Raw genomic sequence first — 27,354 nt, 5'->3', positions numbered from 1 at the left:
TTGTTTATCCATTCTATATGTAATAGTTTGCATCTGTTAATCCTGAACTCCCTTGGGGCTTCCCTGGTGGCGCAGTGGTTGAGAGTCCGCCTGCCAATGCCGCGGACGCAGGTTCGTGCCCCAGTCCGGGAAGATCCCACATGCCACGGAGCGGCTGGGCCCTTGGCCATGGCCACTGAGCCTGCATGTCTGGAGCCTGTGCTCCGCAACCAGAGAAGCCACAACAGTGAGAGGCCCGTGTACTGCAAAAAAAAAAAAAAAAAAAAAAAAAAAAAATCCTGAACTCCCAATCCATCCCTCCCCCACCCTGCCACCCCTTGACAACAAGTCTGTTCTCTGTCTGTGAGTCTGTTTCTGTTTTGTAGGTAAGTTCATTTATGTCCTATTTTAGATTCTACATATGTGATATGATATTTGTCTTTGACTTAACTTCACTTAGTATGATCATCTCTAGGTCCATTCATGTTGCCGCAAATGGCATTATTATGTTCTTTTTTATGGCTGAGTAATATTCCATTTGTATATATACTACATTTTCTTTATTCATTCATCCTCAATGGACATTTAGGTTGCTTCCATGTCATGGCTATTGTGAATAGTGCTGCTGTGAACATACGGGTGCATGTGTATTTTCAAATTACAGTTTCATCAGGATATATGCCCAGCTGTGGGACTGCTGGATCATATGGCAACTCTGTTTTTAGTTTATTTTTTTTTTAATTTATTTAGTTTTAGCTGTGTTGGGTCTTCATTTCGTGTGAGGGCTTTCTCTAGTTACGGCAAGTGGGGGCCACTCTTCATCGTGGTGCGTGGGCCTTTCACTATCGCAGCCTCTCTTGTTGCAGGGCACAGGCTCCAGACACGCAAGCTCAGTAGTTGAGGCTCACGGGCCCAGCTGCTCCGCGGCATGTGGGATCTTCCCAGACCAGGGCTCGAACCCGTGTCCCCTGCATTGGCAGGCAGACTCTCAACCATTGCGCCACCAGGGAAGCCCTATTTTTAGTTTTTTAAGGAACCTCCATACTGTTTTCCATAGTGGCTGCACCAACTTACATTCCCACCAACAGTGCAAGAGGGGTCCCTTTTCTCCGGGCGCGAGCGCGTGTCTCCTGCATCCGCAGGCGGACTCTCAACCACTGCGCCACCAGGGAAGCCCCTCACTGTAGTTTTGATTTGCATTCCCCTAATAGTTAGGGATGCTGAGCAGCTTTTCATGTGCCTCTTGGCCATCTGTATGTCTTCTTTGGGGAAATGTGTACTTAGTTCTTCTGTCCATTTTTTGATTGCTAACCTCGTTTTTTTTTTTAACTGAACTACTAACAAACAACCATATCTCGTGAAGCGCTGGCAGGAACCAAAATTTCATGTTTTCTAAACTGAGTATCACTGCAAAATATTTCTAAACTTGAACTTTAAAACCTCGCTGATTGAGCCTCTGCCTCCAATTAACCTGGTTGTCTCACTGGGAAGGGGTGTGCACCTTGGTGTCCAGAGTCCTGACCCAGCTCTTGGCCTCTGTTGGGTAGAAAAGTGGCAGGAACCAAAATTTCATGTTTTCTAAACTGAGTATCACTGCAAAATATTTCTAAACTTGAACTTTAAAACCTCGCTGATTGAGCCTCTGCCTCCAATTAACCTGGTTGTCTTACTGGGAAGGGGTGTGCACCTTGGTGTCCAGAGTCCCGACCCAGCTCTTGGCCTCTGTTGGGTAGAAAAGGCTGAACTTCCATGTGAACTAATGAAATCACGTGTTTGTCTTTCAGGTTCAGTATTTCTTCAAGATCTTGGATAACTAACAAACAGTGTAGAAAGTAAAGAAGTCACAGGTTGTGGTGTTTAGACAAGAGTGAATCACACACATGAGGAATGTGTTCATTCTTTTATTGTCCATTGTTTTAACCTGACTGAATACAAGATCAACAAGGGCACTGTACTCCTGGCAATTATGACATATGTTAGAACATGTATTTTGCACTGCAGACGACAACATTTAACACCAGTCTATGGGGTACTGCATTGCTTTTTATAAAGTCCAAAATAAAGATTTATTTTCAAACAAGTGACTTTGGTTTATTTCATACATTACACTTTTTCTCGCAGAAAAAAATAAAATTGTACAACTGCATAAATATAAAATTCTTCCACCATGAAAATGGTTAAAACATTCATAAAGACACAGCACCAGCAGGTGATGCCTCCAGAGAAAGGAAAAAAGGAAAGTGAAAGAAAATGTACAAAGCAAATTAATCAGCCCTATCACTAGCCAAAGTGACAGGTGCTCCAGATCTCATACACAGCTTCAGAACAGACAGACTGGAGGACAGGGGAAGAGAAGTCAGGACAGCATTCAGTACAAAGCACAACACAACCCATCACCTTTGTGTGTGTTTCTGTAGTGTCACTTAAAATTTAAAGGGCAGTTCCCCCATAACAACAGCCCACCCCACCCCACCCCAACCCAGACCCAGGAAAAAAAAATAACAATAATAAAGAAAGACCTAACAAACACCACAGGGAAAGACTATGGAGTGTGTTAAAAATGCTCATCGATGGGCCATTATCATCATCTTTGAAAGAGCCAAACCCAAAAAGGAAAAATAAAGTACCATGCCAGTTTTATTCCCATTGAATATTTACACCTTGGACAGCAAACTTTGCTCACGTTAAGTAGAAAACAGATACGATAAAACATGGCTTGAAAAATGACCAGAGTGTGTGCACCGAGAGTACTGTACACTAAATAAAATACACAAGGCAGCAATACTTAGGGGCCAGAAACACTGCTTACTATAAGTCAGTTATGGAATCATAATTTACAGTAAAAATGGGCACATCCCAAGGCTCAATTTTTATTTTTCTTTTGTCATTTACAGTAGAATAAATATTTTGTTGCTATTGCTACACTTTAAATTTACATTCTAACCTATTAAATGCAGAAAGCTAGTGTAAAGCATATAGATTAAGTGTAGGTCCCATACGTATTACGGTTTGTTCAAGACTAGTAGGTTTTTGTATCTTTTTTAACTGTTTTAAATGGCTAGTGGGAAAGATTTGTGCTTGTGATCAGCTCTTAACTTCAATTTTTACGTCAAAGCGTCCCTGAAAACGGTCTTTCTCACTGTACCCAATGTTCTCACCATACGCCTTACACTCTATGCGGATTTCCGTGTCCATGGTGAGGTTGGTGAACTGTACAGCCAGCAGGGGCTGCAGGTACTTGGGCTGCAGGAGCTTGCCGTAGTAGGGATAATACTGCAGCGGGAAACCAGGGTAGCTGCCCAGTCCAAAATACTCCACGGTTCCAATTTTCTCCTTATCTTCGTCTCGCTGGAAACCAGAGAGGAAATGAGATTTTCACGGCTCACATCCTGGATGACTATTTGTACTCACATACAAAGGAGACTCTCAGTCCCACAAAGCAGTCTGCGAGCTACTGCTGGAGGAGATCGGTCATCCGCTGACATGCCAGCTCAAGCCCCTCGCGGGAGGAGGTAAGCACTAACCACTGGAGGATACGGGTACCGCATCTCCACGAGAGGAAAAGACACACTCAGCCTAATCCTTAGTAGCCTTGAGAAATGGTCACTAAAAGGAGGCTTTCCTCATTGTACAAATGGGAAACTGCAGCAAAAGCCAACTAAGCCTTTCTTCAAGCCAACACAACCTCCTAGAAATAGGGCCAGCACTGAAAGAAACTCTTCAGTGTTGGCCCAGTGGATATTTTCAATGACATTACCTCCAAAAGTTTAACTATTTGCCTTTCATTTTCTTGTGTCCATTTCCTTTCTTGGTGCCAACATAAATTTGAACTGTTTGGAGATTTCCCTTTCTTTATTCTGCTTCTCTCTCTAAACAATCCATCAGGTACCTGTCTTCAGATTTAAAGGGAATACACATTGATGGTTACCTTAATATTTCAATATTTTTTTAAAGAAAAGCCAGAAGCAATTTTTCAATGTAAAACCGTCAATTAAAAAAAAAAAAAAAAGGTTGGCCTCAAGTTTTTAACACACCATGTGAGCCACAGAAGCATTTATGTGGGCTAGTTCACCTCTCAGTTCTGTAAACCAATATTCCAACTGATTAAATTCAGATATTTCAGTTTCTTGTTCCAGTGGAGAAACTGATAGATGTTTTTATTCTTGTTACATCTTTCTGTTCTTTTAAGAAGTTTTACCCAGTGTAGCTACAATTCAATCGGCTGAGACTGATTCCTGGAAGCAGTGCTTCTTATTTCCCATGTTAAAGTTTTACCTCTAATTTAAAACAATCTCATTCATTCTCCCCTCTCTCCTGCCCCACCCTCAGTAACTCTAAAGGTCTCCTTACCTTGCCAGTGCACTGAACAGGCAGGACATATGGATTATACTTCATCACTGGGTAAGTCTCCAAGGACTCATTCTTGGGAGGCTAAAAATAAAACCCATGGTGGTCAATAAGTTTGTAAATAATTCCTTTAACTTCTGAAAAATAAAACTAGCTTGTAGCCCAAACAAGTACACTTTGGTCAATTGAAATAATAACCAAACACTTGAGGACAGCAGAATGAATGACTCTCCTAACCAATCTAGGAAAGGTCATGCTGTGATTTTCTTGAAAATAAATGCCCAAGTTTTGTGACCACTACAATTAAGCTGTGATGCAGCCCAGTACTAAATGGAACTTCTAATGGCAACCCATTGTAAGCTTTATTCAAGGACACTGAAAAATAAGAGCCAACTCAGAAATAATGCTCTCTTCTCATTTGCTAAGATTATAATTAGATGGAAAGGTTGGTTGACATTTCTGTTTTTATAAAACTTGGGCTTTCCTCCCAAGCCATGAATAAATAATGCCATCCTTCTCCCTCAAGCATGCCTTCTTCAAGTAAGCTTTCCTTCTTTTCTTTTTTTTTTCCCTTTTCTCTTCTTTTCTTAAATCTCCAGTGGAGGCCCTGTCATTTAAGTCCCAGTTTTGTTAGGCAAGTCCAGCATGTAAAATAGATAAAAGTGGCATTGCCCTCAATGAAGGGGTCTTATGAAGGGGTGAATGCATCGAAGGGATCCATAGTACACGTTGAAAATTACTGCTGTAGTGAAATATTCAGGGCCTGCCTTCCTAGATCCCTGGCTCAAATCCATCTCAGGAGAAGTGTGATGGACATCTACGCCCTGGAAGACAGACAGTCACTTGCTTACTCACATCAGCAGAGTGTGTGAGTCCTGACATGAGATGTAACACATACATAGCCTAATCAAAGTCAGATAAAATGGACAATTCTCTATATCAGTAAAGGACTATTTTTGGTACTGCTCTTTGTTTTGGAATATAAGAAAATGATCATCTAGATTTGATTCTTGGAACTTTCTGTCAGCAATAGATTTATCTTTAAAAATATGAAGAGAAAATACATATTGATAAAGAAGTTACCAGAATCTATCCTCAGGGAGTGAGGGAATGGGCACAGCAAGTGAGATGTGGAGTACCGCAATCTCTGTAATTCCAACAACGAAAGAGTTGGGGATTTGGGATGCACGGCTGAATCAGAAAGTGGCAATGGATAACCAAGGGGAATCCAAAGGAAAAAAAAAGACTGAAAAGAAAGAGTAGCTGAATTCATCACTTTAACGGAATATCTTTATAAATATGGGAAGAGATGTGAATCACAACAGACTCTGGGGGGGACAAATATCATTCAATGTCTATGAAAAGGAATTATAAAAAGTGAGGGATTCAGAGAGCAAAGATCACGATTAGTCCTTTGGATACACTGCACCAATTCCTTTCATTGCCAAATAGCTTATCTTGGTGAAGAGTTTCCTAGCAATATGAGTATCAACCCTAAGTGTGACATAATGGCTCTCACCATTTTTCTTCGATTACCTCCTAGTCTAAGTGGAAGGAAGATTAAAATTCTGTTGAGAGGTACATTAATTTCTGTAGGAGATCCAACAAGCAAGCCAGGCAAACATCCATGCACCCACTCATCCATTTTTGCCTCTGGTGGCAGTAAAGGAGTTTTGATGTATCCTTCAGTTATGTTAATAAAACTTTTCATCTCTACACTGATTTTCTTTTGAAAATATTATTCATGGGTAACAAGCATTGTGGAAATAAAGAGCATATAATAGAAAGTTAATGAACAAAAGAGCCAGATTCCAGAAATGAAGTAAGTTTGTTCATATAACTCTGTACACTGCAGTCAATTCCTATCAGAACCAAAAAGTACCCTCTTAATGGCAATGCTCTCATGAGCAAATGGGAGAAATCTTCTGTAAGAATCCACGCTTAAGAGAAAAGGACAGCATTTTTTAATTCATGAGCTGGGGGAGAGAATGAAATAAGCAGTCTTATAAAAAACAGAGATAACACCCATACAGTTTTTTCTTCTAATTTTAAAGAACTGCTACCATCCCACCAAATGGTGAGCGAAGGCAATTTGCACTTTTTCGATGATCTCTAGTAGTATTTACCCATTATAAGTTGCAATAATGGCAAAAGCCAATGGCATGGTTATAAAAGTTCAACCTAGACAGTATTCAACGTCTAATTTTGCAACAAAATCTTCATCCAGAAAAAAACAAACATTTTTTCTGATGACCAGATAATTTTTTCAGATTACCAGATTTTTTTTTTTTTTTAAATAGTGTGGCTCCTAGAGTACCAAAACCTGAGTATGACTGTACATGCAGGTAGGTTTTAAATTTAAAGACATCTTTTTCTCTTTTTTACTTTTAAAGAGTTTACAGGTAGGTTTTAAATTTTAAGACATCTTTTTCTCTTTTTAAAGAGTTTACGTTATAGAATTACATTATAGAAATCCAGAACAGGGCCACGGGACTTACTTCAGAATTTGGCTTTGCCACACAGACTTTCTCTAACTTTAGGAAATGAGATTAATGACCTAACCCTAAGAATTCCAAGGTGGCCACAGAGGTTTTCAGTGTTACTCTACTGATGAGGCTTCAAAACTGAGTATCCTTTAAACATGTTAGGGTCTCTCTTCATACCCATTAAGGACTACATCGAATTGTGAATGGCTCATCTAAATTCTATGATTTAAAACATTACTTGCCTTAGGTTTGAAGCCCAAAACTCGGTTGAGCTTTATAATGACACATGGTTTGCCCTCTTTGTAGCCATAAGTTTCATCATTTATTCCAGAGCAATTTCCCAACCATTCAAGCTTGAACCTGCAGACTTTTCGCTCTCCTCTTTCGTTGTTAAATTCTCCTCGCTCTTTGAGTTCGCTGGGCATATCTGAAAATGCAAACGCCATTTTCACATTGTACCAACAATTCCCTGAGCACCACTGAGAAAGGACAGGGCTCTCTTCCTTGTCACAATTATTCTAAGACAGGGCTATCCTGCACTTAATGTATTATATCACCTGAATTAAGAAAGGATTTCCAGGGCTTCCCTGGTGGCACAGTGGTTAAGAATCTGCCTGTCAATGCAGGGGACACGGGTTCGAGCCCTGGTCTGGGAAGATCCCACATGCCGCGGAGCAACTAGGCCCGTGAACCACAACTACTGAGCCTGCGCGTCTGGAGCCTGTGCTCCGCAACAAGAGAGGCCGTGATAACGAGGCCCGCTCACCGCGAAGGAGAGTGGCCCCCGCTTGCCACTAGAGAAAGCCCTCGCACAGAAAAGAAGACCCAACACAGCCATAAATAAATAAATAAATAAATAAATAATTTAGGGCTTCCCTGGTGGCGCAGTAGTTGAGAGTCCACCTGCCGATGCAGGAGACACAGGTTTGTGCTCCGGTCTGGGAAGATCCCACATGCCGCGGAGCGGCTGGGCCCGTGAGCCATGGCCACGGAGCCTGCGCATCCGGAGCCTGTGCTCTGCAACGGGAGAGACCACAACAGTGAGAGGCCCACGTACCGCAAAAAATAAATAAATAAAATAAATAAATAAAAAATAAATAAATAAATAATTTTTAAAAAAAGAAAGAAAGGATTTCCAGCAAGCCATCTCTCATCTCTCCACTGACCTTAAAAAGGTGTTTTACTAAAAGCAATAGCCAGTACCAAAGCTTCACAGTGCTCGATGTGCAGCACATGATGTTTGGTCTCTGCCGATATTTCTTTCTTTAAATAATGGATGACTCCACTAAGTAGAAGACTGAAAGGAAACTGGATCTCTCTTCAGGAGTAGCATCGTTTGCACAGGTCGACATCAGCTCAGCTCAATAACAGGGACGTTATAATTAGAACACAAAAGGACTGCCAATAATTTTCAGAACTGGAAGTTTCATGGTCGGGATTTCTCGGAGCTATGCCTCTAATTAACATGTTAAACAGTAAAAAGGGAGCAGGAAAGAATTGTTTTTCCTTTTCAACCACCATTCAAGGTTTAAAAAAAATTTTTTTTGAGTTTTTGTCTTTTAACACTGAGTTCTTATAAGCATTTGTTCAACTGAGAAATTGTATTGTTGCATTTTTTATTTCAAAGCCAGAGAAAGAATAAATGAGAACAGAATTCAAAGTTAAAACAAAGCATCCTGCAGGAAATGGATGCAAATACCATAAATTATATACATATTTTTAAGTCCACAAACTATTTTCCCTTCAAATAGTAAAGTGCCTCAATTCAGTGCATCTCCTGAGAAGTGAATCACTCTAATTATCTATCATACGGGCCTTTTAATTACTACAAAGTAAGATGAAAACCTCAATTAAATTCTAATGAGAAAAATTTAGTGAAAGAGTTTATTTTAAATTACTAAATCTTTTCAAAATGACTTAAAATGGCAATATTCACCCCATATTACACAGCGGTCTGCCATTTAAAGAACTGGAGGTGATAAATGCTTGAACTGAATCAGAAAAACTGGTATTACCTGGTAACTCAGAGTGGCATCTTGTTTTGGTAGGCATGACAACAAGGCTGGGAAATTCACACTCAAGGTAGCAAGGAGGAGGATGTGTGTTCCCATCAATGGCTTAATGAAACTAAGAGCCATTGTTTACATTCATCAGTCATTCCCTTATCCATATGATCAGCTGCCTAAGACATATTTCATTATCCATCCTGGCCAGGGTCTCTAAAATATACCCTGACCATAAACCCTCCTCCATCAGTATCAGTGTGGTTATAGCTAATCACACCAAAGGTTCATTTTGGTGACAGAAGGTCCTGTGAACTCTTCTGTTGGGGCCAGGGGTCTGAGGGGGAGGGAGGGAGGCAGAAATCTGGAAATATAAGCAGTTGTATTTCTCAAAATCAATGGATGTAAGAGAATCAAATCTGTAACTGTGGTCTTTGAGTCTGAGTAGTAAAAACAGAGATATTTGGGAATGTTCAAAAGTAAGACACCTTTCAAATACAGGTAAAAGTAATACTTGAGGCTATACTGTTTATTTCATTGCATCCAAGCCTAACCCATAAAGTGTTTCTGCTTAAAAAAAACAACACAAAAAACTATCCTCTGAGTATGGTCAGAGTTCAATCTTTTAATTATTTCAGGAGTATCTTTCAATCATTAAGTAACAAATAGAAACAGGAAATCAGAATTAACCAACCACAAACATCCAAAATATGTCTACTTACTGCCACAATCTTCAAAAATCATATCATCCTTCTGGGCCGAATCTTTGTACTTCTCCAGGAACCTAACTATGTTCAGCACATATGCCTCATAGCTCTTGGGATCATTAGGACGAAAGGCAATTTCAGTCTTTTGGATCTGAGGAATCTGTGTTAATCCTAGAGCAGGAAGAAAGTTAGAAAAACAGAGAAAATCATGAGTGGGAAGGTAGTCAACCAAGATACTTCAAAAGCTGACTCTCCACGTATAAAACATACTTTGCTAATCCCATCTGACTAAAAAGAATGGTTTAAATTCTCTCTCCTGTGAAATCCTTTCTCTGGCATTTAGGTTAAATACCTAAGTACCAATGACTATGTCTTGATATCAGATGTCATTTAAGCTCCCCAGCAACGTTTCATGATAAGCATATCTGTTTTTTATGAATGAAAACACTTCTTGCACAGAAAGGTTAAGTACCTGACTCAAGGTCACAGAGGAAGTGGTGGAACCGGAATTCTAACCCAAGCAGGTGGTACTCTAAAGCCTGTTATCTTTCCAGTCCTGCCTTGTGCACTGCTAGCAAGCATCTCATGCAGGTGGCTTTCCCTTTCCTAACTGCAGGTAAGACTGAGCACAGACATCATCTTCCAAACTCCTTTTAATCAATTAACTTATGACCACTGAAAATGCTACAGACTCAAGACTACTCAGTAGAGACATTTCTTTGGATCTTTTAACCTAAACTGGAGGAATATGGAATTTATGTGCAGTTACTACTCCTGCTTTCCATTCCAAACATAAGTGGTTATTCTGAGCAAGTCAAGTGCCAGCCAAGGTAAAAACCAAAGTATGTGTACCTTGGATTTCCACTCTTCAATGGACTTTTTAGATTCTTTAACTTCTAAAAGCCTCTGTCATTCACAAGACTTCCTGAATAGATATTTGAACAACACTACACAGCACTATCCAAGATAGTGGGTGGAGAGTCAATCACAACGGCACTCTATTCCAGGAAGCCAGATAAAATATAAAATGCATGGTTAAATTTGAATTTCAGATAATCCATGAAAAATTTTTATATAAGTATCTCTCGTGTAAAATTCAGGACATACTTACATAAATTATTCATGGTTTATCTGAAGTTCAAATTTAATTGGGCCTCCTGTGTTTTTATTTGCTCATCTGGCAACCCTATTTGAATCCCCACTCCCAGACCCGCCCTCTTTGGTTTGGGCATGAAAGGTGCCTCATCATCACAGTCCTTCAGGGTACCTCCATCACTCACCTAGGGGCTTGTTAAACACGCAGCCTCCAGAGAGGCAGCCTCCGGAGAGGCAGACTCCGGACCTGCCCAATCCCCATCTCTAAAGGTGGGACTTGGGAATCACTGCTTAACAAGCTTGAAGAGATCCTTAAGCACCCTTGGTTTGAGAACCACTGCTTTAGAGAATTAGAACCTGACGGTGGCAGTCGTGACGTGGGTATTAAGATAATGACCTAGTCAAAGTGGAAGTGATGACCAGAGTGAGACCAGATTTCAGTAGGGCCTGGGCTAAATGGCCGTTATTTTTTCTCGTCATTAAGGATGGCTTTGAGGGGCTTCCCTGGTGGTGCAGTGGTTGAGAGTCTGCCTGCCGATGCAGGGGACGCGGGTTCGTGCCCCAGTCCGGGAAGATCCCACATGCCGCGGAGCGGCTGGGCCCGTGAGCCATGGCCGCTGAGCCTGCGCGTCCGGAGCCTGTGCTCCGCAACGGGAGAGGCCACAACAGTGAGAGGCCCGGGTACCAAAAAAAAAAAAAAAAAAAAAAAAAAAAAAGGATGGCTTTGAGCTTCAAAAGTAGTTAAATAATGGCGGGGTGGGGGGGCCAGCTCAGGGGGCTGAATGGGCAAGTTCTTCTGTGCTTGCAGTTTTCTAGAGGAATGGAGACGATGGGAGATGAAGAGAAGGAACGTGAGGGTCTGGAGCCAGGCAGAGAGGGTGCCCGAGACAAACTACAAAGTGACGTTAAGAAGCATCTCGGAAAGGGTGATGGAGAACCTGAAGAATTTCAGGGGGAAAAAAGCTGTCAACAGTGATGGAAATGAGTCAGAGAGGAAGTAGCAGAAAATCTTCAGTTAAAAATAAAGGTTACTACAATTAAAACATTTTTTTTATGATGCTCACAAACCGTAGAAAACTGTATGAGTTGAGCAATTTAAATATACCCTAAAAAATGTTTTTCTACATTATTTAGTTAGAAAACTGGCATTGTGATTATTTATGGTACAAAGAGGCCACATGATAAAGATGATAGATACGTGCAAATATAAACAAAGTAAAATAAACAGAGGTGAGTAGGAGCTTTCACTGGGATTTCCTGCCTGAGCTAGTAGTGTAAATAGGGCTTCCCTGGCTGAAATGCGGAACGTATGGGAGGGTCATCGCTGGTTTGGGTTGTAAACAAAACATTTAAGTCTAGGGGACTTGCTTGGACCTGGGGAAGTGCAGAGACAGGCCCAGAGCCAGAGGTTTAACAGAACTCAGGGGGATGGTATGTTCTCCCAGAATAACCCTGGAGTCAGGAGAGAACAGAGCTTTGAGGGACATTCACATGCGAGGGGCCAGCAGCGCACAGAGCAGCGCACAGGGCAGCCAGAGAACTCAGAGGCAAATGCCTTTGAATTTGTCAGGCAGGAAGTTTGCCTCGAACCTGGTGGCGAAGGTGGTGGGCAGAAATGGACTAAGAGAAGATCTATGTGCAAAGGGTTAAACAGTGTTTCCAGGCTTGGGAAGGAGGAGGCAGGAGAGCGGTAGACAGATGAAGGGTGAAGAAGATGAGAGCAACTGTCAGAAGCCAAAGAGCAGTCTCGCCTCATCTTCAGGTAGGAAGAAGGTGGGGAAGGACCGTCTGGCTGACGGGCAGGGACATCAGTGTGATGAGTCACAGCCAGGCCAGCCATGGTCCATCTGCAGAGCAGGTGACGCAGCCAAAAACAAAATGCTAACAAAACGTCAGTGAGCCTGGTGTGAGATTTGGAGCATCTCACCCAACAGGTTAAAAAGAGGAAAGTGACCCTAGAAGGTCACACTGAGAGTAAACACGGTAGGACCTAAATGGCAAGGTGAGGGTCACACAGGTCAGTGTTGCCTCTGGCCTGGCTTCAGCTCTCCTCCCCAGCAGTCCGCCTCTCACTTTCTGGCCGCTTCTGCGCCCCTCTTCCAGCGGCTGTTCTATCTCCCGGATGTGTGTGTGAGGACGAGTGATTACTTCTCAGATCCTCCCAGAGAGAAAAGGAGAGCAACAGGAGGAGGTGGGATTCTGCGGTGTGCTTTTCATCCCCTCCCAATGCCGAGTGCAGGGTCTCCACTATTAAAGAGACCAGGTGACACGTGGGAGACCCCAGGCATTAGCTCCTTTCACATAGTGCTGTGGGCCCTTTACTACCAAAAGGGTACTGCTAGTGAGTGAATTCTTCAGCAGACTAACAGAAATATAGATATTATTATTACAGGCACAGTGGTACCCAGTGGCCCAGAAAAATGTTATACACAGTTGGTCTTGTGTCTACCAGTTTCCAAGAGCCCAAATCCTTCAGAGAGTCTGGCTTATGATCTAAGCCCCGTCAAGCCTATATGTTACCACATGAGACAAAAGCAGATCAAGCACACTTGAAGAATCTCTACTGTGTTCTGTACAGAGAAGCATCAGAAACTGGTGAAACTGAGAATGCAAGAGGTGAAATGGACAGTTAAGCACTGGGTCTTACAATCCTGTGACTTGCCCAGCTGGATTAGACCCTGGGCCAAAGTCTCTGCCCCATCCTTTGCATTTTCAGTGACATACAACCTTGGCAAAGGGAGCCCAGGAATGATGGGTCAACCCAGGGAGCTCGGCAGTGTCTCGCTCTCTTAAGTTTCCCTCTGGGATCTCTGAAGGATCGCAGAACTAATATAAGCCTTAGTGACTATCCTTTTAAGATACCTAACTTCTGATCTAAATGTTGCTTCCAGAAAAGCATGAACCATTTGGGTTGAGGTCACGCAATCAGCTTCTCTCGCTAAACCCTCACCTATGGAGCAAGTACATAAATAATACACAAATATCCAGGAGGCCGCCCCACAGTCCAGGGTGGCTGTTGCCTTCCTGGTATGCTCTTCAGCCCCTCCTCACATTTCTGAAGGTCCCTCACTCTTTCACCCACCATCTCTGCCTCCTCTCTTTTCTTTGTCCAGAACCTGCTGACCTGAGAATTCCTCTTCCTGGAAGCTATCAGAGATCAATCCCCCGGATGGTTCTGTTCTGGATAATCTTAAAATCTCCAATGAGACTTTCTCTAAACCATTAGGAAAATTCCTAGTCATTTCCCTAAAGCAATTAGATACTTACAAGAGGCAGATGAAGGACCCTTGATCTGATATCTAAATCCTTTAAACCATTTACTTTACATTATCAGACTAATGGAAAGAAGGGATAGAAAGAATTAGGATTGGATTTGGCAACTTCTTTATTATCTCGAGTCCACAGGCAAATTCCTCAAGCCTGACCCTCTCCAAGGACACACAAATCCCATCTTGCTGACTGGCCTTCTCATTAGCTGTTTTCACACTAGGTTAGATACTTTCAGCTGTCCCTCTCCACACTGCCCACTCCTTAACAGTCCTTAGTTATAGCTCTGGATAAGGACGAGCTTTGTTTGCAGTGGTAACTCCCAGAGGCCAAAGATAGCAGAACACCCAATCACTAGCTTGTAGTTTCAAATTATATTCCAGGAAACAGACCTAACCTTTTGCTTCTCCAGTCTTCTGAACTTGAACTGACATTAACCACGCTGAGCTCCGTACAGCTTTGCCCTGATCTGACCATCTGCCTTAAATTAGATTGATTATTATCAAGTAAAGCCACCTGAAAGGATTGAAATGAGAATCTGGATATGTGAAATTTTAATATTTGGTTTTAATGAGTATGTCAGCTTAACATAAGATTTGAAGTTAAAATAACAATCAAACAAACAAACAAACAAAAACCCTTGGGCTTTGCATTTGCTTTTGAGTTGCACTGGCCTCTCCTTGGTTACCCATCTCCTGAGAAGCAAATAAGGAAAACACTCAGTCTTCAGCTTTAGTAGGTGTTCACAGGGCAAGTAAAAGAGGGAGGAAAAGGAAAGAGAAAAGAAAGGCTTTTCATTAAGAAAGAAGTATTTTGCTTCCAATTAGGTTTATAATGTTAGCAGGCTTATAATTTCTCCATCTACTTGTGAGTCTGAAGTACCTAAACTAGAATGCATTCATTTTAACCTTCTAACAGTTACTCAAAGGGAATCCCAAAGCACAGCTGCTTGTACCTGTCATTTACTACATCCAATAAATCACTAGGCCAAATACTCTAAATAGGTATCATTTTCCACAGAAACCTCCAGGAGGCAAAGAAATGCTTATAAAGGTAGCCTTGCACACAATACATATATATCATGTGTCTTCCTTTACATTCCAAGCAGAAAAGTAATTTTCAATTAAAAAAAAAAAAAAGCTGGGGGTGTGTGATTTTATACACACAGTCATACATTTCTAGGCACACATATATACACACATACATACATATATACACACACACACACAAATTTTACCCCTTCAAGTGCCACTAAGATATTTATGGGTTTTGATTGTTGTTTTTAATTTTTATTTTACCTCTGCATGATTAATATCAATTTACCTAATAAAATACAGGGAGAACACAGAAAAAAAGGTGCCACTGTGCCTTCTGGAAACCGGTAGCCTAAGCCTCACCTTCTGCCTCAGGTTCAGCTTTTGACTGTGGCCTGGGATCAGCTGACGTCAACCCCCCTACCTCCAGGCACGGTCACATTTGCCCTCCCAAACCCTCAAGAAGCTGCTCTTTTTGAAGAAAAATCTTAGAAGGATGGGTTGCTGGACTTTCTCTACAGCCTATTTGGATGTTCAACAACCCTTAGTGTATGGAAATCTTTTCTCCTAAGCTAAATGCCATGCACACTGGTTGAAGGTCCTTCTCTGTTTATGGAATTACCCTTTATCATCAGATTTTTTTTTCCCTGTAGTTGTATGATCATCTTCAGGTGAGCAGAGAGAGAATTACTTGGTTCAGGGGCTCTATCTTAGATGTGCACAGAATTTCACAGGGACATATCTTCGATATTTTGTATAGCTGATTACTGTGCTTGTTCCCAAGAAGATAAATGACAACCCCTTTTATAATGGGAAAATATAAATAGTCAAATCCTACTATTTTACATTAATTATGCTTTTTTATCCAAGGCCAAACTGAAGAACAAGCACACATGGTATTTTGACTTGAGATATACAATTTGCTAAGTGACCAATACTATCCCAAAACAAGACGCCATGTGATCCAGGATATTTGATGATGTCTGTTCATGTGTGTGTATGTGGGGAAAGATACTTTTCTGGTCAGAAGCCACTAGGTGACACCTCCCTGCTCCCCTTCATCTCCCCAACTTCCCTCTTGTCTGTGTCAGATAGGCTCTGGAGTCCTGAGATCACTAGAATGAGAGCACTGAACAAGCACAGACATCAAGTGCAACCCAAGGTATTTTACCACAGACATGGAGATAGACACGGAGGCCGTGAGGCTGGTGCTATTTCCACTGCCGTCCTCCCCAAGCCCTTCCCTCAAGTGAGAGCGGCGGAAAAACCCCACGTGAAGCTTCACAGATCCATGTCCCCCTACACCCACCCCCATCTCTGCATGAAATGTATTACCTGGTCCTATTCATCACAGGGCTCTGCTCTGCTCACTCATCTAAAATGAGCATATGAACGAAGACACATTTTCTGTGTGGCTCCAAGAACAGTTTGAAGTTAATTAGTAGACGTCCCGTGTACCCGAGCTGACTTATTCGTTGTACCCTTGTCTTTAGACATGAAGAAGTGGGTGAGTTGTGGAGGCCAAACAGCGAGGCTCACCAAGTTAGGGAACTTGGGAGTTTGCTGCTCTCAACCCTTTACCAAACTACAACTCTGGGCAGTAGAGTTTGCAGAAATCCTAGCGCCACCAATGCCAGCTCATCCACAGCCTTAAACTCTGGGAGTAGGTTGGCAGGACCCATCTGAGGGAGGGAGGAGAGGAGAGGGAACCGAGCGCCAGGCGGGCCTGGAGGGCATCACACATTTATCGTGTCAGCTCACAGATCAATGGAATCTAACGAAATAGCTGAAAAACACCTTGTTGGCACTTTGAAGGAACAACAATTCCTCTGAAGCATAAGGAAGCCAAATATGTCCAATTCCCCCTTTGAAATTTAAGTGAAAGAGAATAACCTGGGTGTAATGTAGCTTGAAAAGAAAAAAAAATTAAGCAATTCTGAGCTTGACATGATGACTTCTCAAAGATGTTACGGAAAAACCCAAATGAACTTTTTTGGCCAACCCAATACGATGAGATTGGAATTACAATGCCTTCTACCTTAATGGATTTGAGGACAAGATGTTTCCCTCTCCCAATCAAGATGAAATGGGGGCTTCCCTGGTGGCGCAGTGGTTGAGAGTCCACCTGCCGATGCAGGGGACACGGGTTCGTGCCCCGGTCCGGGAAGATCCCACATGCCGTGGAGCGGCTGGGCCCGTGAGCCATGGCCGCTGAGCCTGCGCGTCCGGAGCCTGTGCTCCACAACGGGAGAGGCCACAGCAGTGAGAGGCCCGCGTACCGCAAAAGAAAAAAAAAAAGATGAAATGGAGTCTGCCGGTGGTGGCAGTGTGGGCTGCCGGTCTTCCCACACTGTTTATTTTTCTGCCTTGATGCTGGTTACCATCTCACGGGAAATAGGACCCTTTAAAAATGAATTCTTCCTGCACTGCGCCATCTTTACTTCAAAGCAAAACAAAAAACCTGTCCACAACTTAACAGGAAGAGAACAGTCCACATACATACCTGCTTACCAGGAAGTAAGGCAGCTGGGAATCTCCCTGGACCCCCTGACTGACACACACACTTTGGTTCATCCCACTGTGGCTCTGTGAGCATATGGGGTGGGCTGGGGCAGCAGGGATGGAAGAGGAGCCTTTTCCATTACACCACTGGGCAGGCAGCGAAAAGTGCAGGGTCAAACCAGGGATGGGGCCTCGTAAGCGTGACCGTGTGTGTGGGAGTGGGCACGCTCGGGTGCCTCCTGCCCTCTCCAGCATGCTGACACCCATGTCTCTCTCCAGATCCAACACCGTTAACATGGTGAGAAGAGATGCCACTGACCAACCGCTGAGGACTTTCCTAAGAGGGTCCCTCAGGGAGGAAAGCTTGGCAGGGGCTAACCCACCAAATGTGGGTATTTTAGAGGGAGAGATTACAGAAGCAACACAATGTCACTTGAACATTTTTCTTAAACATGTTTCCTAACCCAACTTCTCCCAAACACGTTTCATGGACAGCTAAGATTCTATTAACTTCATGAAAATCTAAGTGTCATCTAAGTGTCAAAGCCTCTCTGTTATATCATCCAAAGCCTGGAAATACTGAATTCAATATCCAAAAAGAAGAAACTGCTGCTTCCAGTGAAATGATAGGGCTATAAAAATAGAGGTGGCTGTTAATAATGCCACCTAATGCCACTAGGTTTGCAACTATAAAGTACTATTCACTTTACATATATTTATCATCTCTTTTAACCCTTACAGGTATTATTCCCATTTTATAGATCAGAAAATCGAGGCTTAGTGAAGTTAAGTACTGTGTAGAATGGTGGGATTGTGTCCAGCTCCACAGCCCCTGCTTGTCATTCTCAGGTCAATTTTACTGGGAACCTATGTGTCGTGGCTTAGGACCTCAGGGGCTGCTTTCATATTTAGGTTAGGCAATGTGAAATTGCCAACATGTAACCATTTTTGACCCACAAAAATAGCAAATTAGTATGTTTCAACATAAAATCTCAGTAGCCCTTGCCTTCCAGGTTGAGTAGGCAGATATGTTCCAATATCTCATAGCAACACAACTTTGTAAGACATTATAAACAGTGATGGCCACCACTGCTCAGGGCAAGAAACCGTACATGTCATCCATTTTTTCTTACATTTTTCTTCCGTTTGATGATTTAGTCCTTACTCTGAGACTTTTGGGCTTAGCCCAGCATCTTGTCCATTGTTACAGACATATCGACCCAAATGCACTACACAATGGCCACTGCTTAATTTGGCCACATTCACACATGTTATTTAGAAGAGATCTGATTACTAGGTATTCCAGTGTGAACAGGGCAGTCAAAACCCAGTCTGGCCAGGTTTGTATTCATGACTCAAATTTAGTTAATAATAGCACTAATAAGTCTTTATATCTTTAAATGATGGACCAGCTCTTTCACACTCACTAGGTCCACTTGACTTAAATATACACTTTTCTCCCTTTAACTGTCATGAAAATACAGGCTTAGAGATATTAAGTTGAAGACAAAAAAATTGCCAGGGTTTCCTTCCATATATTCCTTCAGTTTGTGGCCTGAAGGAATAGTTACTGCCTACCAAAAATACAAATTCTTAAGATCTGCTCTGAAAGATGCCAGGAGGAGGGCTCAGGAGGGTCCCCTCAGAGCACTCAGGGAGAGTCCACGGACTACCCTTCTCGGCAGCAAGTGCTCTGCAGACCTGGCCTCCCAGTTCAAAGGCCACTATCATTTTCAAATTAATGCCATGTCCCTTGAAAAGGCGAGGGTAAAAGGGAGGAGCTTGACCTAGACTCTCCTGGCAAGGTGATGGGTGAGGGAATGATGAAAAGGAGAGACAGAGAAGTGACAAAGAACCCAAGGGACAGGGCAGGGAGGATGGAGGACTGAGGAAGCACTTTTCCTGGGACTCAGACCAAAGGACAGGAATGCATATTTCCAAGATGAGCCACCAGCATTCCTTTGGAGAAGTGACGGTTTGTCAGGTCAGTCCAACTGCTGTGAGGACACTAAATATAGGTACTCAGAATGTGTCTTTTAGGAAGGAGCTGGAAGGAAGGGGAGGGAGGGAAACGGAGAGAAGGCACCTCGGCCAGTAGATTTTCCAGGCAAGGTCATTTACAAGCCTTTACTTAAAAGGTCCAGCTCTTTGGCTATTTCTTTTTGAAAGTGAAACTTCCCTTTCTGCAAAGAACATGAAGAATATTTTTAATTTTATTAAAAAAGACTGACACCCCAAAGTCAAACTAGTCAAGGACTAGTTTTTAAATCTAGGAAATTAAAGAAAATGCTTGACTTTGGGGTCGCCTTTGACTTCGAGTATAAGAATTATTAGAAAATGGCATCATGATTGAAAATTAGCTTTTAAATGGCAAAAAAAGAGAAAAAAATAAAAGGTCTACACAAATTTAAATTATGACTAATGCTACCATAAAAACTCTAGCAGAAGTGAACGTGAGGGACATCCCTGGTGGCGTAGTGGTTAAGAATCCGCCTGCCAATGCAGGGGACACAGGTTCAAGCCCTGGTCCAGAAAGATCCCAAATGCCATGGAGCAACTAAGCCCGTGCACCACCACTACTGAGCCTGTGCTCTACAGCCCGCGAGCCACAACTACCGAGCCCGTGTGCCACAACTACTGAAGCCCGTGCACCTAGAGCCTGTGCTCTGCAATAAGAGAAGCCACCGCAATAAGAAGTCCACGCACTGCAGCGAAGAGTAGCCCCCACTCAACGCAATTAGAGAAAGTCCACATGCAACAACAAAGACCCAACAAGCCATAAATAAAAATAAATAAATTATTAAAAAATAAATTAATAAAAAGAGAAACCACTGCAATGAGAAGCCCGTGCACTGCAACGAGACCCAATGCAGCCAAAAAATAAATTAATTAATTATTTTTAAAAGTGAACATGAAAAGACACACCATGCTTTACTGTCACATAAGCCAGAGTCCAACATGTTTACTTAAGATCCTACGTTTCACTGTACCAACCAGAATTCTTGCTTCAACCTTTCCATAGACCCACCTCTTTCAGGAAACAGTTGCTGGAAACTGGGGATTATTAAGCAGTCATTTTATATACTTACATGTTCTCTTTTTTCCATTTCCAAAATCCCCTAGATCTAAATTTATCTGGAAATATTTAGGGGTTTGCTTACCGTAGAGGACTACTTGACTTGGGGCTAAAAACCAGTGTTTTCCATCTCCATATTCTGAAGATTTTCTTCCGAGGGACTTTCTCATGCCCAGGGAGGAGGTGGACACAACAAGGCTGTAACTGGCGGCCGCACCTGATCAAGGCTGCTCAGTCCCATGAAGACAGCCTCAAGATTGTCACCTCAATACAGCTGTTACTAAACCGTTGCCCAGGGAAAGTGTAGAAGGGACGCGTCATTGCCACCCCCAGCGGCAGGCAGCCTCAAGGTCACTGACAATGTGAGAACCCGGAAGTTATGCAACATTTCCTCTCTCCAGGTCCTGACAAAGACTTTTAGATGAGCCAGACAGTACAATCACAAACAGAACAATCGGTTGTGGTTGCTATCTTGTCCTTCTCTCAGCATCAGGCATGAGGGCAGTGGGTCTCCCCAGGGTTTAGTGACTAGCGTGGACATGCATGCGTACAAGGCAGGTCACTCAACAGTGACAGCACCCACATCACCGCAGGGCACTCATGCAGCAGTTTGCATTTCTCTATGATAACCTCTTTGTTGCCCCAAGTTTTCAGAGCTAAAGGAGACAGTTAACCTGCAAAGGGGGCCCAGAAAGCCAATAAATAAGACTCCTATTAAACAAACAGGCATATATATTGAGAAGTGAAAAGAGAGAGTGCCTTTGTTCAAGGTCAAGTTGCCCGTCAATAGCAGGTGGAAGAATGGAACCCTGAAGTCAGGGCTCCTCTCCCTGGGAGCAGGTGGCCATTTCAGAGCTTCTCATCATCCCTAAAAATAAATTAACCTTTAAAAATGGCAGCCAAAGTGATTTTTCATAGGATTTATCTGAGTCGTAGGCCCCTCAAGCAAGTGAAAAATGTGCGTGAGAGCTGGAAAGGCCCCGTAATGATCCCACTAACCAAGCCCTTGGGTGGGAGGGATGAGGAGAGCAAGGCCGTGGTTGGAAGTCACAGAGGCGGGGAGTGGCAGGCTGAGTAGAGGACCAGGGCTCTTCTCGCTCCCAGCAGAGCTGGGAAAATAAGATGCCTGCAACCCTAGGAGCTTTGCCTGCAGTGCGGGTAGGAAAGCTGGCTGCAACAGACAGAAGTCCCGATTTTTCCTTCCTAAGCTGGGTTTAAGACCACATGATAGACAGTTTTCAGAAGAATGTTTTCTCAATTGAAAAAGTGACGCTCCTTTTACCTCCAGAAAAACTGAACTTATTCACGTTCATTTTACCTGGTGGAGCCACTCGGTCCTGATACGTGGGCTTAAATTCACTGATGGTAAGCAGCATCACTTGGATGGTTCCGATGAAGATGCCAGCCAGGCAGCCATAAAATATTACGTAGAACAGAAGGATCTTAACTGCAAGGAGAACAGACAGAAACAACAAGAGGCTGTGATGCAGTCACATACTCAGAATGCAAGGCAAACCTTCCCAGAGACGAATGGATTTCCTTCCGGGCTTCCCCTCCAAGCTGTGTCTTCAGAGCTTCCTTTTCCAACATTGATCAAGAGAGTGCATCTCATTCCCAGACTGTAGGGTAAAAACAGGGGGATGGGCAGCCCTCCATTATAGTGCATGTGTGTTCCGGGTAGGATGACTATTCCATTAGAACGAAGGTTCTGTATAGGAAATAATTTTATTCCCTAAATTAAAAACAAGATGTCACAGGACTTCCCTGGTGGCGCAGTGGTTCAGGATCCGCCTGCCAACGCAGGGGACACGGGTTCGATCCCTGGTCCGGGAAGATCCCACATGCCGCGGAGCAACTAAGCCCGTGCGCCACAACTACTGAGCCTGCGCTCTAGAGCCCGCGAGCCACAACTACTGAAACCCACGTGCCTAGAGCCCGTGCTCCGCAACCAGAGAAGCCACTGTGATGAGAAGCCTGCGCACCGCAACAAATAGTAGCCCCGGCTCGCTGCAACTAGAGAAAGCCCGTGCAGCAGCGAGGAACGAACACAGCCCAAAAATAAATAAATAAATAAATGTTCCTTAAAAAAAAAAAAAAAATGTCCTGAAGATCATCAATAAAATCTAGGGCTGTGTTTGTGTGCTTATGCAATGCATTTCAAATATGACAACATACTTCCTTAGAGACTGATGTTTTCTTTGCTTGCTTATCCTTTGACGTTTCAATACTACAATCCAGGCTCTGCTGCTTCTCCAAACATTCAAACACCTGTGAGCTTCTATGCTGAGAAAGAGCAATGAATGCTGAGAAAGCCAGTGAAGCTCTCCTGACCAAGTACATTGTCTTTCCTTTCAGGGGCACCAAACAAGAAAAAAAAAAAAAAAGGAAGGAAGGAAGGAACTGCTATAGTAAAAATGGCAAGCACATTTTTATTTCATCTTCTGACTAGACTCAGACTAAGGACTGGCTTGATAAACTGCATTTTCTTCTCCCCCTAGTTCACAGGACAACAGAATGGAGGCTGAACGAGTTGCAAAAGCCAAAAAAAATAAATAACAAACCGAGAAGCCCACGGACTGGAATGAAGCTATCAGTTACTGGTTTACAGGGATTATCTCCCCAATTAGCCGCATAGTAACAGGCTGTACTAGGCACCACCGGGCAGCCCTGTGCCAGCCACTCAATGTGAAGGCAGCGTGGGAACAGTGAACCGTAGGGTTATCTAATCTGAAACATGACTGCACAAGGAGGCTTTAGCTTACTTCTCAAAACGTTCAGATCTCCTGCATTACATGCTGGGGTCCTTGGGAGAAAGCAACAGAACAAAAGCATCATTGAAAAGAAGTGTAAGAGTGTGTGTGTGTGTGTGTGTGTGTGTGTGTGTGTGTGTGTGAGGGAGGGAGGGAGGGAGGGAGAGAGGGAGTGGGTTCACTGTGGCTGGAATCGGCCAGGTTTGCCTTCTCCGTACATTTAAAAGCTCAACTTTTCTATCAGCAAATAAATAGTTCAGGGGAAAATCATACTCTAGAGTTGTTAAAACAAGCAAAACACACATAAAACCATACCAAAATGCTTTATCCTTTTTCTCCTCTATTAAAAAAAAAAGAAGGAAAAGAGCAAAGACACAAGCAAAGATAAGGAAAAATGAAAAGACTGTACAATCCAGAACTATAGCTACCCAACTCAATCAGTGCTTCCCCGCAGGACAAGGGTTAAGTGCTGCATTCTGTATCCAGGCAGCAGTAGGCAAATGGCAAGGCTGTGACGTCAAGAGATCTGGAAAAATTTTCCAGTGAATGCTCCTAAGAGGTACAAGAGTTGGTATAACACGGTCAGAAAGAGAACTGTTGTATCCTCTTTTTTGCTGCCCTCACCTCATCTTGGCGCTCTCAGCCTAACCACAGAAGCATTTTTATACTCATTCCTTGGACTCCAGATACCTAATTCTAACAACATGAGGAGGTACATAATTGAGGCTACGATTTAAAATACAAATATGATTATGGAAAAACAACTCATTCTGCAAGAATGCTGATTAAATTGAAGAAGATACAGGCTTTCCTATCTGCCCGACACCATACGCTAAGGACAGTGGGGGATTCTTCTCTTTTGCTCGGAGACGTTACTTGGCACAGTTTCCCCCGTTGTTGCTGTGAGGTCACTTGGTTAGAGTGGACGACGCAGGTGTGGCAGGGCCTATGCCGTGGGCTCACCGACACACAGGCTCAGAAAGAAAAGCTGGGCATACTGTACCAACCAGCCAGGGTGGCACAGAGGGTAAACTTTAGAGACGCTTTTTTCCTTTGAAGCAATGTTTCTTCCTTTTAAAAAATACAAGTAATATAGAGGTTTTCCAGTTAGGAAACAAACAAACAAAGAATGAGTACCCTTCAAAAGGTCACAGGCAGAAAGGAAAAATGGCATCTGGGCCCAGCAGTAGACATAAAAACCTACCAACACCTGTATTAACTTAATAAAAAGGTAGAAAGCACCAGGTGATTTGTGTGCTGCGCTTTCTCCAGCAGGTGACAGGCGAGGCTCCTGCGTCCATCTTGGTGAAAATCTACCTACAAGCAGAACTGAACCAAGGGCAACCTGCCCTGGTCCCAAGGGCATCCACGTTGGGCCCAGTACTAGAAAGGTGGCATTTTCTCCATAGGAGACACAGCTGTTGCCACTCTCTCTTCCTGTGAGAGGCTCTGTCATTTCTTAGATTGCCAGAAAGGAGTAAACATATTAGTGCAAAATAAAAACCGGATTTTTTAACCCAGCATCTTGGAAAATGGAAGGAAAGATGAGACAAGAGCACCAGTCCTGATGTCTGCATTCATTAATCAATGTATTGACACTTTGCTGTATGTCGTATCAAGACACAAATATCAACACTTTCTCTCTCTCATATGGAGGTGCTGCCTTATAAAATGTCAGCTTACAAAACAAGTCGTTCCATACTGCCTTACCCTCTAAAACAAATATTATTCTGGAAATGGAATGAGGAACGAAAGACATTTTATGAGAGGGAAAAACACTAGAGGGCAAATTTTACAATATGGCTGGGGTCAATGCAGCCCCTGGCCCATGACGAGGCTGGGGTCAGATCATCGTGGTAGGAACCTCCAGTGAATCTGGGAGAAGAGGGCCCATTCTGCAGTGCACCCCTCAGGCCTCACTCGAGTTACCAGGAGTTGCTGGGAGATGGCCCAGGCCAGGAGCTGCTGTTCACCCTACAAAACACCCAGAGTTCTTCAGGCTTTCCCTTCCACATTAAGAAAACATAGAGAGCTATCTTTCTGCATGAGAAACTATGGCAGTAATCCCACTGAAGAACAGAGTCTTCCCAAAACAAAATACAGAATATAAGCTAAAAGCCATCCCTTTAAAGACCGACATTTAACACACTCAGGGATATCTATGCTTCTCAGCACAGGTATGGGATAAGGTTTCACCTTGACTAACCTTGAAATGTGATGCATTATTAACCCTTTACTTTTCAATCAAAGAGACCCACTACAGGCTGCTTTTTTTTTTCTCTACAAAAATCGTATATTCCAGCTTCTTCCATTTCAAAATGTCAGCCAAGCATTATTTCCCTGACTCATTCTCTTGCCGATGCTCACAGATCCTTCCAATCAGGAGCACCACATCGGCACCTACCCAGGGCTTCCTTAGTGGCTGCAGTGGTGGTGCTAGTGGTGTCTATGATGATGATGATGGTGATGATGATATTAGAGAAGAAGGAGGGGGCAGTGATGCAGTAGGGGGAGTTCCCTCCCTCCCTCCCTCCCTCTCTCCCTCTCTCTCTCTCTCTCTCTCTCTCTCCCTCTCCCTCTCCCCAGCAGTCACGACTCTTACAGATTTGCCTACAACTCTGCCCTTCAAAATGACCTTAAAAAAAAAAAATGTCACCCTTCCCGTGTAGAGAGGTGGAAGACAAGTAAGGTATCTAATTTTCAATGGGGGCGGGGGGGAGTCTATCCAGCCAAGCAACAGGCTGCCCAAAATCTTATAAGATAACCTGCTTCTGCCTTTGTGCCATTTATTTCTTACACTAACCCTTCACCATAATCAACCCAAGCTACTGATTCTGCATCTATCTGTAGACACTGAAAACAACCAGACTTTGCCATGTTTGGGGGCCAAGGCTCAGAAACGAAGTCCTGACATGGAGCTTCCTGGGCCATTTCTGGGCTGTGATGACTCCAGGGTAGGTCATCGGGGGAAACTCTGGGCATCGCTACGAAATACTGCAGTGTATGGATTCTTGCAACCATCACCGCCGCCCTCCCACACCCGCCTTTTGAGGTACATATTTAGACTAGAAGAAAGCTGCTATAATACACAACCTCGCCTGCATTCGATCCGATCACCCTCATGCGGTTCTCTCAGAGTCTCAGATCTCATTTTTAAGGACTTGGGACATGACTATAGGGAGAGGCATATCTAGTCTCCCACAGCCTGACCATTCCCAGGACGGAAGAGCTCAAGCGACGCTCCGATAGACTGCAAATTACCAAGACCGCTAAAATATACATAACCCTCTGCCTGGCGCGCTCCTATCCCCACCCCGCGTCTAGCCCGGGGACTCCGCATTCCGCACAGGATGAGAAGCCCAGGACGGCGCAATCTGAGCAGCGCTCACCATCCGACCCCCTCCGTCCTCTCCAGCACGCAGCGTGCGGAGCCGTCCGCAGAGCCTGCGCAGGGGATGCGCCTACTAGGAAAGACAAGGCGCTAGGAGCGAGAGCTGCGGACCCCGTACTTACACCAACTGCCACCGGTTCTGCCCAAAAACTCCTTCTTCTCCGAGTTCCAGATGAATTTCTTCCAGCTGCCCTCCTCCTTGGCTTTTCCGCGGGCCATGGTGGCGGGTCAGCAGCTGCCGCGGGGACTGAGGGTGGGAGACTGCGGCGTGCGCCCTCGCGTCCTCCCCGGCTGCCGGTCGGCGTCCCCGGCCTGGCTCTCCGCAGGCTGCAACCGCCGCTGCCGCTGCGGCTCTCAAAGTGCCAGACGCGCGGTGGAGGAGCAGAGGCAGGAGGGGGAGGCGGCGGCGGGGGCGGGGGCGGAGAGAGGAGGGAGGGACCGCGCACGCTGGGCGGCTCCGAGCCCCGCACCTATTGGTGGGCTCACGGCCGCTCGCGGGCTCTCTTTGGTCCGCCACGCGCTCCTCTTGCCCGTAGGGGGTTCGGGGGCTCCACGAACCCGCAGCTGCCGCTCCCGCTGCCGCCGGGGACGCGTGCTCGGCCCCCACCTCCTGTGACCTCTGCAGAGACAGGCAGGGGACAGGAGAAAGTCAGAGGCAAGAGGACGGACACACAGGCTGCGGGCCCAGGACTCTGGGGCCAGCCACGAGCCGAGAAA

At 44.0% G+C, this 27,354-nt stretch overlaps 2 protein-coding genes across 5 annotated transcripts in view; one reads left to right on the top strand and one right to left on the bottom strand.

Annotated features, from left to right (window-relative positions):
* NME7 (NME/NM23 family member 7) overlaps window positions 1–2,059 on the top strand; it is a 267,494-nt gene extending 265,435 nt beyond the window's left edge. For all 3 annotated transcript variants that reach the window (XM_024116676.3, XM_028488688.2, XM_028488687.2), the window contains one exon: window positions 1,764–2,059. In XM_024116676.3, the coding sequence (XP_023972444.1) occupies window positions 1,764–1,796 (33 nt within the window). In that variant the 3' untranslated portion in view covers window positions 1,797–2,059. The remainder of the gene's footprint in view (window positions 1–1,763) is intronic.
* Window positions 1,865–27,354, bottom strand: ATP1B1 (ATPase Na+/K+ transporting subunit beta 1). 2 transcript variants are annotated; one of them, XM_007113616.4, is made up of 6 exons: window positions 26,760–27,354; window positions 21,815–21,943; window positions 9,538–9,693; window positions 7,055–7,239; window positions 4,330–4,410; window positions 1,865–3,327 (listed from the first exon to the last, which is right to left on the bottom strand). In XM_007113616.4, exons 1-6 carry the CDS (start codon window positions 26,854–26,856, stop codon window positions 3,064–3,066), a joined length of 912 nt encoding a protein of 303 aa, XP_007113678.1. In that variant the 5' UTR covers window positions 26,857–27,354; the 3' UTR covers window positions 1,865–3,063. The 2 variants fall into 2 exon arrangements, with proteins under 2 accessions (XP_007113678.1, XP_028344490.1); XM_028488689.2 differs by lacking the exons at window positions 21,815–21,943; window positions 26,760–27,354 and adding an exon at window positions 20,582–20,755.

The sequence above is a fragment of the Physeter macrocephalus genome, chromosome 4 (genome assembly GCF_002837175.3).
Source record: "Physeter macrocephalus isolate SW-GA chromosome 4, ASM283717v5, whole genome shotgun sequence".
In the NCBI taxonomy this organism is placed as follows: Eukaryota; Metazoa; Chordata; class Mammalia; order Artiodactyla; family Physeteridae; genus Physeter; species Physeter macrocephalus.
This window is presented reverse-complemented; position numbering and strand designations above follow the sequence as displayed.

Bases quoted from the DNA above. Each gene is read 5' to 3' on its own strand.
- ATP1B1 (XM_007113616.4), bottom strand. From the start codon at position 26,856: ATGGCCCGCGGAAAAGCCAAGGAGGAGGGCAGCTGGAAGAAATTCATC. The intron at 9,694-21,814 runs GTAAAATGAACG...TTCCTGCTCTAG, and splicing joins GGACCGAGTGGCTCCACCAG to GATTAACACAGATTCCTCAG. The intron at 7,240-9,537 runs GTAAGTAGACAT...TTGCATTTTCAG, and splicing joins GATTTTTGAAGATTGTGGCA to ATATGCCCAGCGAACTCAAA.